At 38.5% G+C, this 12,890-nt stretch overlaps 1 protein-coding gene across 11 annotated transcripts in view; it reads right to left on the bottom strand.

Moving 5' to 3' along the window:
• PTPRQ (protein tyrosine phosphatase receptor type Q) overlaps positions 1–12,890 on the bottom strand; it is a 209,920-nt gene that overhangs the window by 184,210 nt on the left and 12,820 nt on the right. For all 11 annotated transcript variants that reach the window (XR_012904907.1, XM_075932438.1, XM_075932405.1 and 8 more), the window contains exons 6-10: positions 9,979–10,196; positions 4,614–4,800; positions 4,194–4,478; positions 2,086–2,370; positions 365–634 (exon numbers count right to left, since the gene is read on the bottom strand). Coding sequence is in view for 10 of the 11 variants with exons in the window: in XM_075932438.1 (XP_075788553.1) it covers positions 365–634; positions 2,086–2,370; positions 4,194–4,478; positions 4,614–4,800; positions 9,979–10,196 (1,245 nt within the window). In the remaining variant the exon portion in view is untranslated. The remainder of the gene's footprint in view (positions 1–364; positions 635–2,085; positions 2,371–4,193; positions 4,479–4,613; positions 4,801–9,978; positions 10,197–12,890) is intronic.

Here is a 12,890-nt window from a genome sequence, read left to right as displayed (position 1 = left end):
GATATACAGATTATCTATCCTGAACCATTCCCATATTCATTCATCCCATTTCAACCCATAGCACACTCTGACAGTGGGAGGAAAATGTCCTAACTGGTGCCCATCACTCTCACAGAACTGAAACCGGTGCTGCCTTTGCACTTCTAAGGATGTCTATCATTACGCTGTACCACTTATATTCAATTGTGCTATGTCATTCTGTTGCTCTTAACCTAAAGACAGTGCCAGTTTACATAACTGCATTACATCTCTTAATTTAGGCCCAGAATTGCCAGGCAAATCTACCCAATCTGCCAAGTCATTTATGCTAAACAATAATAATAAATAATAATAATTTGTTAATCTTTATAAAATTGTATCTTACTTAGGGTGCATTGAATGGTCTTCAGTTCACTCATATTTCCGTTATTCACAATTGCCACTGCTATTTCATAAGTCATGCCAGGAACTAGATGATTAATCTTTAATCTACCTGTGGTGTTTACTAAAAACTTTACAGTTTCATCCACCTCTGTAGTAGGTTTCACTTGAATGTAGGATTCAAGGCCCTCTTGTGGTACCTTCCAGTAGAGAATTATACTCTCTTCTTGCACATCCTCAGGATGAATAAAAACATTGCTAGGTGGACTGACGGCTTCAATAAAGAAAATATCATAGTGTATAAACACAGGTCAAAGATACTATCCATTTAGTAACCCTTCCTAATGCAATCTTTTGGTTTTATGTTTTCTTCTGTGATACTTGGATAAGACCCATATATAACCATAGCAAGAGAAACTATTCTAAAATTCTACAGTATTTTATTCAAAGAATATTATATCTGATTATACGTGCACTTTGAGGAAGTCAGAAAGATGGGAAAGGGAAGATGAAATGTGTGAATGGATAAACTGTACTGTGCTTTTTGTCTGTGTTGTTGAGTCTCCACATAAATATAGAAAATTGATGTTTTAATGGTGAGTAGTATATGAGAAAGTAATATTTATTACTAGTATTTTATTAAGATTCTTCCACTCATCCTTGGTAGCCACCTTTACTCATAATCAATAGTCCCCTACTCTGCAAGTAGTCCCTTCCATTACAGTAGAAATAGTCACAGAATCAACTATTAAGCATTGTGCAAGGGTGTTAAATAGTATTAGTATAATCACTGATCTATCTTCATGTAAGTTAAATGAGGTATTTCTGTGGGGATGAGAAATTCTCCCCCCCCCCCCCCCACTTCCACCCAGGTAGGACTTTGTTTTGTTTCCCATGCTCTCCCACAACTCCTGGAACCTCAGGTCTCCCTCAACTAGGGACTCCCCCCACTTACCCACACAGTGCATGAGCCAGTGCCACCAGGAATCAAGTTCTCAGCAGACTTTCCAGCCCTTCACCAAACAAAATTCCCAATATGCCAGGTCACAACCCCATTTGACCCAACCAACTCTCTATAGGTAGCCAACCCAAATCTGAAAGATACTGTGACCCTGTGTACCAGGTCCCAGTGGCGCTCACTGACATCTGGCTCTCCTGCCCCTCCAAGAGGTGTCTGGATCAAATTTCAGTGGCATTGCAACCATACAGCTAGACTGACATTCCAGACTGCTTCAGCAGTAACTGTTTTGATATAGTAAGGGAATACTGCTCAAAAATCATAGCCCCCACAGCCTATGAAAGTTTGAGCAAGTGCAAGCTGCAAAAAACCCTCCTAACAGATGCACTGGTCAGTACATATTTAATTAACCACATTTGCTTAAACTTCACACTCGTGTTTTTATGTTCAAAGCTACTCTGGAGTACCTGGGGATTTAGCCATTTTATTATCTATGTAAATATATGACCTATGTAAATAAATATATATAAATCACTATGAAATTTACTTATGAAATATTAACACAAGTGACTGGGGGGTAAAGGAGGATAGATACACTCCCCATGTGAAAAATTAATGAATGTTAGAGGCAGTTTAGAGAAAGAGAATTTACCTGGCCTGCCCCCAATATAAACCAATAAATCACTACCTCTATAGCACTAATTAGCAATAGCTTTGTACTTTCTATTTTCAGTTTAAATGGAAAAGATCTATATGTGGGTAATTACCTGTTGTAATCAATATAGGTTTCTCACTGCAACTGAGAGATCCCTTTTCTGCTACACTCTGTAAATATATCTTGTACTGATGATATGGCTTGATGTTTCCAATTACCATTGAAGTGGTGTTTTTTTGGACTGGTAATTTCTCCAATGTATTTGCTTCAGTGTCCAAAACTGTGACAAGGTAGTGATGAAAAGATGCATTGGAGGAGTTCTGTGGGGGATCCCATTGTAAATAGATTTGCGTTGATGAAACATGTGTAGCCTCTAAATGGTGAGAATGTAATGGCCCTGATAAAATTTAAAAAAGGAAAATAAGAAAATAGCTTTTGGCAAGTTTTTAGTTACTATTTATTAAAGACATAACCAGATAGGCAGGGACATGAAGTGGGCGGAGTCTCACCACCAGAAATGCACAAGCCAGCAAACCCAAGCCAGTACAGAGAGAGGAGTAAAATGCTCCTGGTCCAGAGCTGGTACACCTTACTTGCCCTATAGTGAAATTTAGTTCCTGCCCTGCTCCTAGAGAAATACAACTATGCCCTATGCCTTATTCATGCTGCTTTGCCAGGCGCTATTCCAGCCCAAAGTATCTACCCTTGTTTAATTTCTGCATATTTTAATACCACAGAGATGGAAACTTGAAGGATTTTCCTCTGCAATTAGTTTTCAAAGGTCAGACCAGAAGTCTTTCAGTTTGGAATAATCCCAGAGGATATGCAGTTGATTCCCTATATAAGGTCATGCTCTCCTTCTAACAGCTTAATTATCTCAGTTGTTTCATATACCCAATTTTTACACCTAAAATGTTTATTTAAAAAAAAAAAAACACATTTGACTTTACACCTTGGGACAAAAATATAATTTCATACTCCTTTTGTCTATACTACAAGACATTTTTGTCATTTTGTATACACAAAATTATTTAGAAAGAGACTGAGTTGTAAAATGTATTCCTCTACTTCTAGAATCATTCTTCGGCATACTGAATGGTTTTGGAGTTTTGTTTTTCCTCTGTGGAATAATTTATTCTCAATAAGATTTATTTATGACTCACCTTTGATTGATAGGAATTAATCATCTTTATCCAGTGTTAAAGTTCACAGGGTGTGTTCTATTAGATTTTTATACGTCCTTAGATAATTGGGTTATATGTTGATCTCTATTCCATTTAGCTTAGTGCATTGGATCAAAAGTAACTAGAGCTTATTTCAAACTGTGAAAATTTTCTTTATCTTCACTTCATAGATATGGGTGTATCAATATTTCCAAATTAAGTCTTTTCCTTCAGAATTAGAACCTGCACAATTTTATTAAATCATGCCGATTAAAGGAGTGACTTTGTACTTTTTACTGACAGTCTGAACCCTGTCTTTTGACATCGTGGGACCTCTATGTACAGAATGATGAAAGGATTGAGGTTTTGACCTTTTTTTTTTTTTTTAGTTTAGAAGTTAAACCTCATCCCACGAGGAATAACGGGGCTGCCGACAAAGGGCTTTGATGTCGACAGGGGAGCGTCCAGACTAGCACGCTGAGCGGACAAACAGCTGATCAGCTGTTTGTCAGCTCAGCGCGGCAGCCATGTAAATTTAAATGAAGCCGCGATCATTTAAATCGCGGCTTCATTTGCCTATGTGTCTAATCTACATGCCTCTGACGACAGAGGCATGTAATCTAGACACAGCCTATGTTCCAATAGTGAATTTTAGCTATGGATTAAAATCAAGATTTTGTTTGTATCCAAAATTTCAGTTCAGCCCATTTCTATTTTTAGCATGTGTATGAACACAAAACATAGAGCACATCTACACTACACGGAAGATCAGTGCTAGTGTAGTATTGACCTTCTAGATTGAACTCAAAGGCCATCCCCATCAGAGCCAGTACTCCTACATCTTGTGAGGAGTAAGGGAAGCTCCCATCAACCTCCCACTATGTGGATGGAGATTTAAGATACATTGACTCCAGCTACGTAATTTACGTAGCTATAGTTGCGTATCTTACTTCGACCTTCCTAAGTAGTGTAGACTGGCCATAGTGTCCTAAAAGAAAAAAAATATGAAAAGTGAATTATTGGGTGGTTATTATTCCTGTTATATGCTATAACTTACTTGTTTCTACCATCAGAACGGGACTTAAGTTAGTCTGTGCCCCTTTGGAGCTCCTTGCTGACAGTAAAACCCTATAAAGGCGACCAGGAGACAATTGCACGATTGTTGTATGTGTTGTATTCAGGGGTAAGCTCTCAAAATGTTGTTCTGAATCATCAAAATAGTATTTAATTATAACTTGAAATCCTAATTCAATCCAGTCATTCAAATCACTCCAAACAAATACAGCTTCAGTTGTTCTGACATCTTGCACATTAAACATGAAATTTTCTGGTACAGAAGGTACTGAAAAAGAACACCAAAAACTTAGAATAACTGATAAGTATAAAGGATGATTTTTCTAAAATTAACATCATTAATGTAGTTTTCTGGGGAAAATATATTCAGATAAATGTAAAAAACTGAAAGAAATGTATTTACATTCATATTCGCAAATATATGGCAAAGGTATATAGCAGAAAAATCCTGTAAAGAAATAGCTTGGACCAGTTGGATTTTTCTGAAAAGCATAGCAGTCAGTTTCATTCTCTGGTATCAAGGACAAAGATGAGATTTCAGCTTTTCCAAGATAAGGAGATCCATCTGTCCATAAGAAGTGACCTTCCTCCTGCAATAAACAAAAACTACAGGAAATATTTTTATAAAAGCTACACCACTGAATTATTATCATATATTTATATCTAGCACATGCTTTCACAAGTAATTTACACTGGACATTTTGAATAATTATACAAAAACAACCTGAACTATGGTATTGCCACCACTATATCATAATTATGGTGGAAAATATCTGGCTAGAAATGATATGTTCTAATAAAAGCTAAATTAAGCTAATGCAGAGGAATCAAAATTTTAAGAGAATCCAGTAACAATCCTAGTAATATTTAATGAAGCAACTTAAAAATGTTGTATATCACAATAAAAAAATTAATGGCGATCAGCTGTTCATTGCTAGTTTATTAATAAAGTTTATCTAATTTCTAGAAATCATGCAGGGTAGTTAACATTCTGAACAAATTCAAGATTTATTTGTCCTGCAAGCTTGCCTACTGTAAACAAGACTTTGAGGTCATTTAAATGAAATGGAATTGCTTTTTTGGAGCCAACAATGTTCACAGTTCTTATGATAACATTTCTTTCATTGCAATGTTTCCATTTTCCATGGTTTAAAGGATTAATCATAGAACACTAGAACTGGAAGGGACCTTGAGAGGTGATCGAGTCCAGTCCCCTGCCCTCATAGCAGGACTAAGCACTGTCTACTCTAGACCATCCCTGATAGATGTCTATCTAACCTGCTCTCAGATATCTCCAGATGTGGAGATTCCACAACCTCCCTAGGCAATTTATTCTAGTGTTTAACCACCCTGACAGTTAGGGGGGGTTTCCTAATGTCCAACCTAAACCTCCTTTGCTGCAGTTTAAGCCCATTGCTTCTTATCTGAAAGCCAAGGAGGACAATTTTTCTCCCTCCTCCTTGTAACACCATTTTAGATACTTGAAAACTATTACATTCCCTCTCAGTCTTCTCCTTTCCAAACTAAACAAGCCCAATTCTTTCAGTTTTCTCATAGCGCATGTTCTCTAGACCTTTAGTCATTTTTGTTGCTCTTCTCTGGACCATCTCCAATTTCTCCACATTTTTCTTGAAATGTGGTGCTCAGAACTGGACACAATACTCCAATTGAGGCCTAATTAGCACAGAGTAGAGAGGAAGAATGACTTCTTGTGTCTTGCTTACAACACTCCTGTTAATGCATCCCAGAATCATATTTTTTTGCAACAGTGTCACTCTGTTGATTCATATTTAGCTTGTGGTCCACTATGATCCCTAGATCCCTTTCTGCAATACTCCTTCCTAGACAGTCACTTCCCATTCTGTATATGTAAAACTGATTGTTCCTTCCTAAGTGGAGTGCTTTGCATTTGTCCTTATTAAACTTCATCCTTTTTACCTCAGAAGAAAAAGTTAGAATAAGATTTTTAAAGTTACGAAGGACAGACATCTAACGCTCAGTCACTGGCACCTAACTGTCATTTGTGCGTTTGAAAAATTCCCGCATAATGTTAAAATACAGCAAATGAAGTTAACTCATAATTAAAGACACATAGGAAAGTTTACATTGAAATCTATCCCTGTTTTTCACCTTATTCTACTGAAACCTGTGAAGTTAACAAAGATGACTTCAGGATGTTTTGACTGAGGTCCTATGTGCGGGGTTAAAAGTATGTGATATATTCAAAATGGATATAGATTGTTCCTGAGTGTGTTCCCATACAAATTGGTTCAACTGCCAATGAAAGATAGCTTGTGAAGTAGTTTACTCACACTGATGATTCTGGGATGGTTCAGAAGACATGTAAAAGCATCCTGGATTCATTTGGGGCAGCCACCTGTGTAGTGCGGTTTCACTCTAAACATGTCCCTAACACAGAGGCTTGTAAATGGAACTTCATCAGAAAGCAGCCAACAAGTTTGTGGTTGTCTTCTGAGGTTTTTATGTCAGGGAAATTGTCCTTTAGCCAGAATCAGGGCTTTCAGAGCCTCTTTATCTGATATACAGGGACTGGAGTGGAGGCGAGGGTGTGAGAATTTCACCTTAAGTGCGCTGATCTGAACTTTCTATTACAGCTACATACAAGACATTTATCATCTATTATAATATCCTGCCATCATCCTCTCTGATGTCTGCAAAGATTTGAATGCAGAGCAATGTTAGAACAAGACCACAGAATGAAAAGGAAAAAAGAAAACCATAATAATTATATTTGCTAACAGTGTAGCCTACTCTTGTGATTTTATTGAAAGTCTCACAATATGTGACACTTTTCTTAAAGCTCCTGGAATCCTCTGATTAAGTGAGAATCTCAGCTTTCATTTTTTTAAACAGGTTTCTAGCCCTTGGGGTTATAGAGAAAAATTGGAAAATGTATCCTAAAGGTACAAAAACCTGGGGGCCAATAAAAAGAACCCAAAATGCTTTTTCTTCATCATTATTTTATGATGAAGAAAAACTAACTCAATATTTTGAGCATATGAGGTTTACAATACTGTAATTCCAAAAAATTAAGTTTTCCTAAATTTCTCAGAGTTAATCTTACAAGCTAACTGCCATAGAAACACACAAAAATGTTCATATTGTTTCTACAATTAGAAACACAAATTATCTGGGAAGAAAGTTCAGCAAAGTGCTTGAAAATCAAGCCTGTTCATTATCATCCCCTGGCATTCTGAAAAGAACTTACTCATCTAGTTCATTACAGTGACCAGATTCCCACAAACTGAAAAATGCTGGTAAGCATGATATAAACAGCTGGTTAACTGTCAAATTCCAAATGGATAATTAACTCTTTCCTTGTGTAAACAGAATTGACAAAGTAAAATTCAAATGCTTCTTCACAACACATTGTAGGTATCGAAATAACATTTGTGGAATTTGTCTTGTGGAATACCACAGATGTTCTAGGACCAACGAGTCCTGGAGGAGGGCTGACAGCTGGGATCCCTGTGGATCAACAGAGCAGGGGGCTGCCAGCAGTGAGCTGCCAGTGGGGCCAGGAAGCTCGGTGGGCTGGCAGGGCAGGTGGCAGGCTCTGGCCAGTGGCCAGGCCAGGTCTGGGGTAGGGGCTAGTGGCAGAGGGGCTAGAAATGATCTTCGCTGGTTGGGCAAAATCCCTCATCCAGCACTGGTCAGGTCCTGAGGGTGCTGGATCAGGGAGGTCCAACTTGTAGTAGTTTTTCTTCCTGCCTCACAATTAAACTGTTTTAATATAAATAAAGCAAATTGTTCCACTGCCAAACCAATAATTCAGTTTAAGTTCCAATAATGCCACTTCAGTGTTGCAATCATTCTGCTCATAGGGCTCCTGCTTGATATATTACAATGGATCTACTGGAATAGAGCTGAAAGGCTCAGCTGTCATTTTTGTTTTCTATGAAAGAAAAGCATTAAGAATATGCACTGTGCATCAGGCTAACCTATCCATCTTCAGATACTGCCAATCTTCACCATGCTAGCTCCTTGAAGAATAAATTTCACACACATACACACGAACTTGAAATTCAACTCTACATTTGAAATGCAAGTAAATCCCATAAATAGAAATGCCAGAGGTACAGGGAAACCTAAAACTGCATTGATTTTATTTTTCTTATGGTAATGGAGACAACAGACGGTCGAGGCCATGGCTTTCATATTTCAGTCTAGTCCTGCACTTCTTATTTGGACATAAATGCTATTGGACGCAGAGGCAAATTTAATGGGATATTTCCTAACTAAAGAGTGCCGTATCAGAGTGGGCACAAATGAGTTCTAAAAGGTTAAGAGGAAGGCCCCAGTTCAGCCAGTTACTTAAGCATCCTCTTACCCTTAAGCACGTGAGTTCAACAAGAATACTCATGTATATTTAGGTACATGTTTAAGTATCTCTCTGAATAGGGCCTAAAACAGAAGTTTACCTCCACACACACACACATGCACATTTTTAAATATGCCTCTTTTCTTTTTGGGACTTCAAGGGATTTCAAGTTCTGATCAGTATCTAAAAAGCAAAGCATTGTGGGTGAGATTTTATTTTACAATATGGTCTCATTACATATGCTGGCAGTTCAAAGGGGATGTAAAGTGGGAGTAAAAAAAAAGAGACAGCTATAGGTATAAAAAACATTAGTGCAAATGAGAATCTGGAGCTGACATTGAATATAACTGGACAACATTATTCACTTTTACTGAACATAGCTAAACATCACTCGCTGACTCAACTCCCCAAATTCTGTCCCAGCAGTCTAGGCTTAATGTAAAATCTGGAATGGGAGTACTTGATTAACTCCCCATATCGTGGTCATGAATCTGAGGAAATCTTCCCATGACATTATAGTCCGGATCCTGCATGCATATAGAACAAATCTCCTTTTTATTCCAAAGGGACTTAGGCATCCATAAGTAGAACAGGGTTAGATCTCAGATATGGAAAGACATAACACCTAGTTTCAAAAGTTCACACAAACATTTCTTTGTTTTTCAGTTTCAGCTCTAGATGATCATATTTAGAAAAATTACTTGTACCCATAGTATCTTTTTAAAATGGTGAATGAATAATTAAATTTACTTTTAAATACTTGCAATTTATTAGCAAATTAGGTAATATCCTACTATTCACCAAATTAATAAACAATGTGAATAAGGTGGGGGGTTTTTTAATCAACCTACTGTAGTAAGTTTTAGAATCATAGAATTCTACGGCTGGAAGAGACCTCAGGAGGTTATCAAGTCCAGCCCCCAGCCCAAAACAGGACCAACCCCAACTAAATCAACCCAGCAAGGGCTTTGTCAAGCCGAGACTTAAAAACCTCTAGTAATGGCGATTCCACCAGTACTTCACCCTCCTAGTGAAGTAGATTTCCTAATATCTCACCTAGATCACCCTGATTGTAACTTGAGACTTTTGCTTCTTGTTCTGCTGAGAACAGTCTCTCTATTTCCTCTTTAGAACATCCCTTCAGGAAGTTGAAGGCTGCTATCAAATCCCCCCCTCACTCTTCTCTTCTGCAGACTAAATAAGCTCAAATCCCTCAGCCTCTCCTCCTAGGTCATGTGTTCCAGTGCCCTAATCATTTTGGTTGCCCTCTACTGGACCCTCTCCAATTCATCCACATCCTTTCTATAGAGTGGGGCCCAGAACTGGAGATGTAATCCATAGGAATTTAATTGTACATATTAAAATTCCCAAGTTTAAGATAAATCCATCTTAACAGGGGAAATAACAAAAGATAAAACATACTGACCTTCATGTCATTAAGACCTGTCCATAACATGATTATTTGATTGACTGTATGGAGGTAAGAAGATATAAATATACGTTCTTCTTCACTCTGTATGTCAACCAGGTGTGCCCCTACTGAAGACAATTCACAGATTTGTTGTGCTGTACTCCATGGCTTACTTGATTTGCTTATTTTATAACAGCTGCCTTTGAATGCCAACCATCCTTGTGAGCACAGACCTACGAGTGAACAAATACGTTGTTTCTGAAAAGTTCTCTACTAGTAATGCTGATGTTCAATTTTACCAATCTTAAACAAGTCTATAAAGTATGAGATTGAATTAAAATACAGTATTGCCAATCTCAGCCATTCAAGAATCATTAAATTAGCTACCTAAGACAGGCCTACATTAAAAAACAATAAATTTTGACTTCTTTTTTATTTGCCTACTGGTTTCTGAGACTTTAGAGTGCATACACATCATGTTTTCAAGCTTTTATTCATAACCACGATGACTAGAAATATTTTTTTTAATGAAAGCTGAGATTTCCTTGCAATCTCAGGATTCCAGCAACTGGGGCTTTAAGAAAAAACATGAAATATTATGGAGTATTTGGCCCCACCAAATTCACAGCCTTGAAAAACAAAGTCACGGAGTATGAAATCTGGTCTCTTACCATAAAATCTGGTCTTGTGTACTTGTACCCTATACTAAAACTAATCTCTTGGGGGAGACAAGAGTTTCTCACATTAGGAGTCCTGTCCCAAAAGGGAGTGCAGGGAAGTCACAAGGTTATTTGAGGGGGGTTGTATTGCCACCCTTCTGCACTGTCTTCAGGGCTAAGCGGTGGCTGCTGGCCAGGTGCCCAGCTCTTAAGGCAGAGCCCTGCCAGCAGCAGCACAGAAGTAAGTGTAGCAATACCCTTTCATGCCACCCTCTCTTCTGCACTGCTGCTTTCAGAGGTAGGCAGCAGGAAAAGTGGTGACTTCTGACTGAGGGCCCAGATCTGTAGGCAGCAGCACAGAATTAAGGGCGGCAATACCATATCATGTTATCCTTACTTCTGTGCTGCTGCTGGCGGTGGCTCTCCATCGAAAGCTGGACATCAACAGCTCCTACTCTCCAGATGTCCAGCTCTGAAGGTGGCACCAGAAGGAAAGGAAGCAGTACCCTGAAAGCTCCCCACAACTTCTTTTTTGGATGAGGACTCCTACAATTACAACACTGGTGAAACTTCAGACTTAAATATCTTGAAATCATGAAATTTACAATTTAAAAAAATCACCTTGAAATTGTCTAAAATTGACTGTGAATTTGGTAGGGCCCCACATATGAGACTCATGATAAAATCATGGGCGGTATCAACACTGAAAATATGTACTATCCTTACGCCTTTAATTTTCTATAATTAATGGGAATATTACAACTTTTTAATCAATTATTCAGTAATGTTATTGAAGTTAAAATTGAATTCATTCATTTAAAATAAGGAAAAGTACACCCCTGTTATTAAGATTCTCCAGGAAAGACGTTTATAATGATCGCATGTTTTTAATTTTTAAAATTATGTATGTAACATATTTGCATTGTATATGCTGTTTTGGTTTTTTACTTTGTTAATAACGCATATTTCATTTTTTTCTTTAGTGTTGCTAAATACCACCCCCACAGATTATAAGATTTTACATTACAACACCAAATAATTAAATAAAAGGAATGATGCCAGACAATCAAGTACAGGCTGAACCTCTGCAGTCCAGGACTCTCTGGTCCTATAACACCCATGGTCTGGTGGGATCACAGATTTTGTTGGACCAGAGAGCCCCAGTGACAGAGGTTGCCAGCAGTGAAAGTAGAGCCAGCCAGCAGGACAGAACAGTAACAGAACTCACAGGGCAACAGAGTCTGCAGCCAGTGGGGCAGCAAAGCAGGCAGGGCTGCAAAACTGGGGGGAGCTGCAGAACCCACAGCTGGCAGGGCTGCTGGAGCCAACAAGGCAGAAAAGCTGCCAGAGCTGCTGAAGTTCACAGGATCACACAGCCCACAGCTAGTGGGTCACCAGAGCCCAATGGGGGTGCTTGAGCCTGGATGGGCTGTGGAGCTGGCCAAGTTGCTAGAGCCAGTGGGAGCAGGGGTAGCAGAGCCTGGTGGTCAGAGAAAGGAGCCCAGTAGGGAGGCTGGTGAGCTACCCTCTCCCCCATTCCTGGTCTAGCAAACTCCCTTGTCCAAGACCAGACAGGTCCCAAGGGTGCCAGACCATGTAGTAGCTCCTACAGAGCCCTGTGTTATTCAAAGCATGCATGACAAAAACTCATTTACAAAAACGTACTTAGCTAGGTTAACCATTCATGCATGTGCAATGCAACCAACATCCTCTCCAAATGTTGGCATAAAGTACTATAAGTTTTTAGCAAATGACATGTCAGAACCCATACTGCATAATTTCACATTCAATAGTTGACACATTAAGCCAAAATGCCTCAAAGCACTTAGCAAAATTGGGTAAGGATGGGTAGCACAGTATCTCAATAAGTTTAAGTCAATTTTCATGAGTGATTCTGTGCTGTAATCACAAAGTAAGGATGTGTTTCCAAGTCATCTAGAAGCTTCCTATGAAATATTCTGCAAGTCACTTTCTGATCTTAATTTATGTCCATTTGGTAAATCTATCTTTGCATAGGCTAAGGGGAATTTTGTTTTGTGAGATATGCAGGAGGAATTGTTATTTGATCAAATTTTGATACTTTTACTCAACATTCAGAAAGTACCCCCAGCCAGGCTGGAGATTGACAAAGGAAATATTCTTGGTCACCATGTGTTTCCCTTCTGCAATTTCAATGACAGAAAACCAAATCTAGGTTTTCAAATACTGGGAATACCTTAAAAGTTTGCCTATTCCTGCACTTGACAACTGCCCCTTGCATGACCCAAT

This window comes from Pelodiscus sinensis, chromosome 1, assembly GCF_049634645.1.
Source record: "Pelodiscus sinensis isolate JC-2024 chromosome 1, ASM4963464v1, whole genome shotgun sequence".
Taxonomy (NCBI): domain Eukaryota; kingdom Metazoa; phylum Chordata; order Testudines; family Trionychidae; genus Pelodiscus; species Pelodiscus sinensis.
The sequence above is the reverse complement of the archived record's forward strand: the minus strand, read 5'-3'. Positions and strand labels throughout refer to the sequence as shown.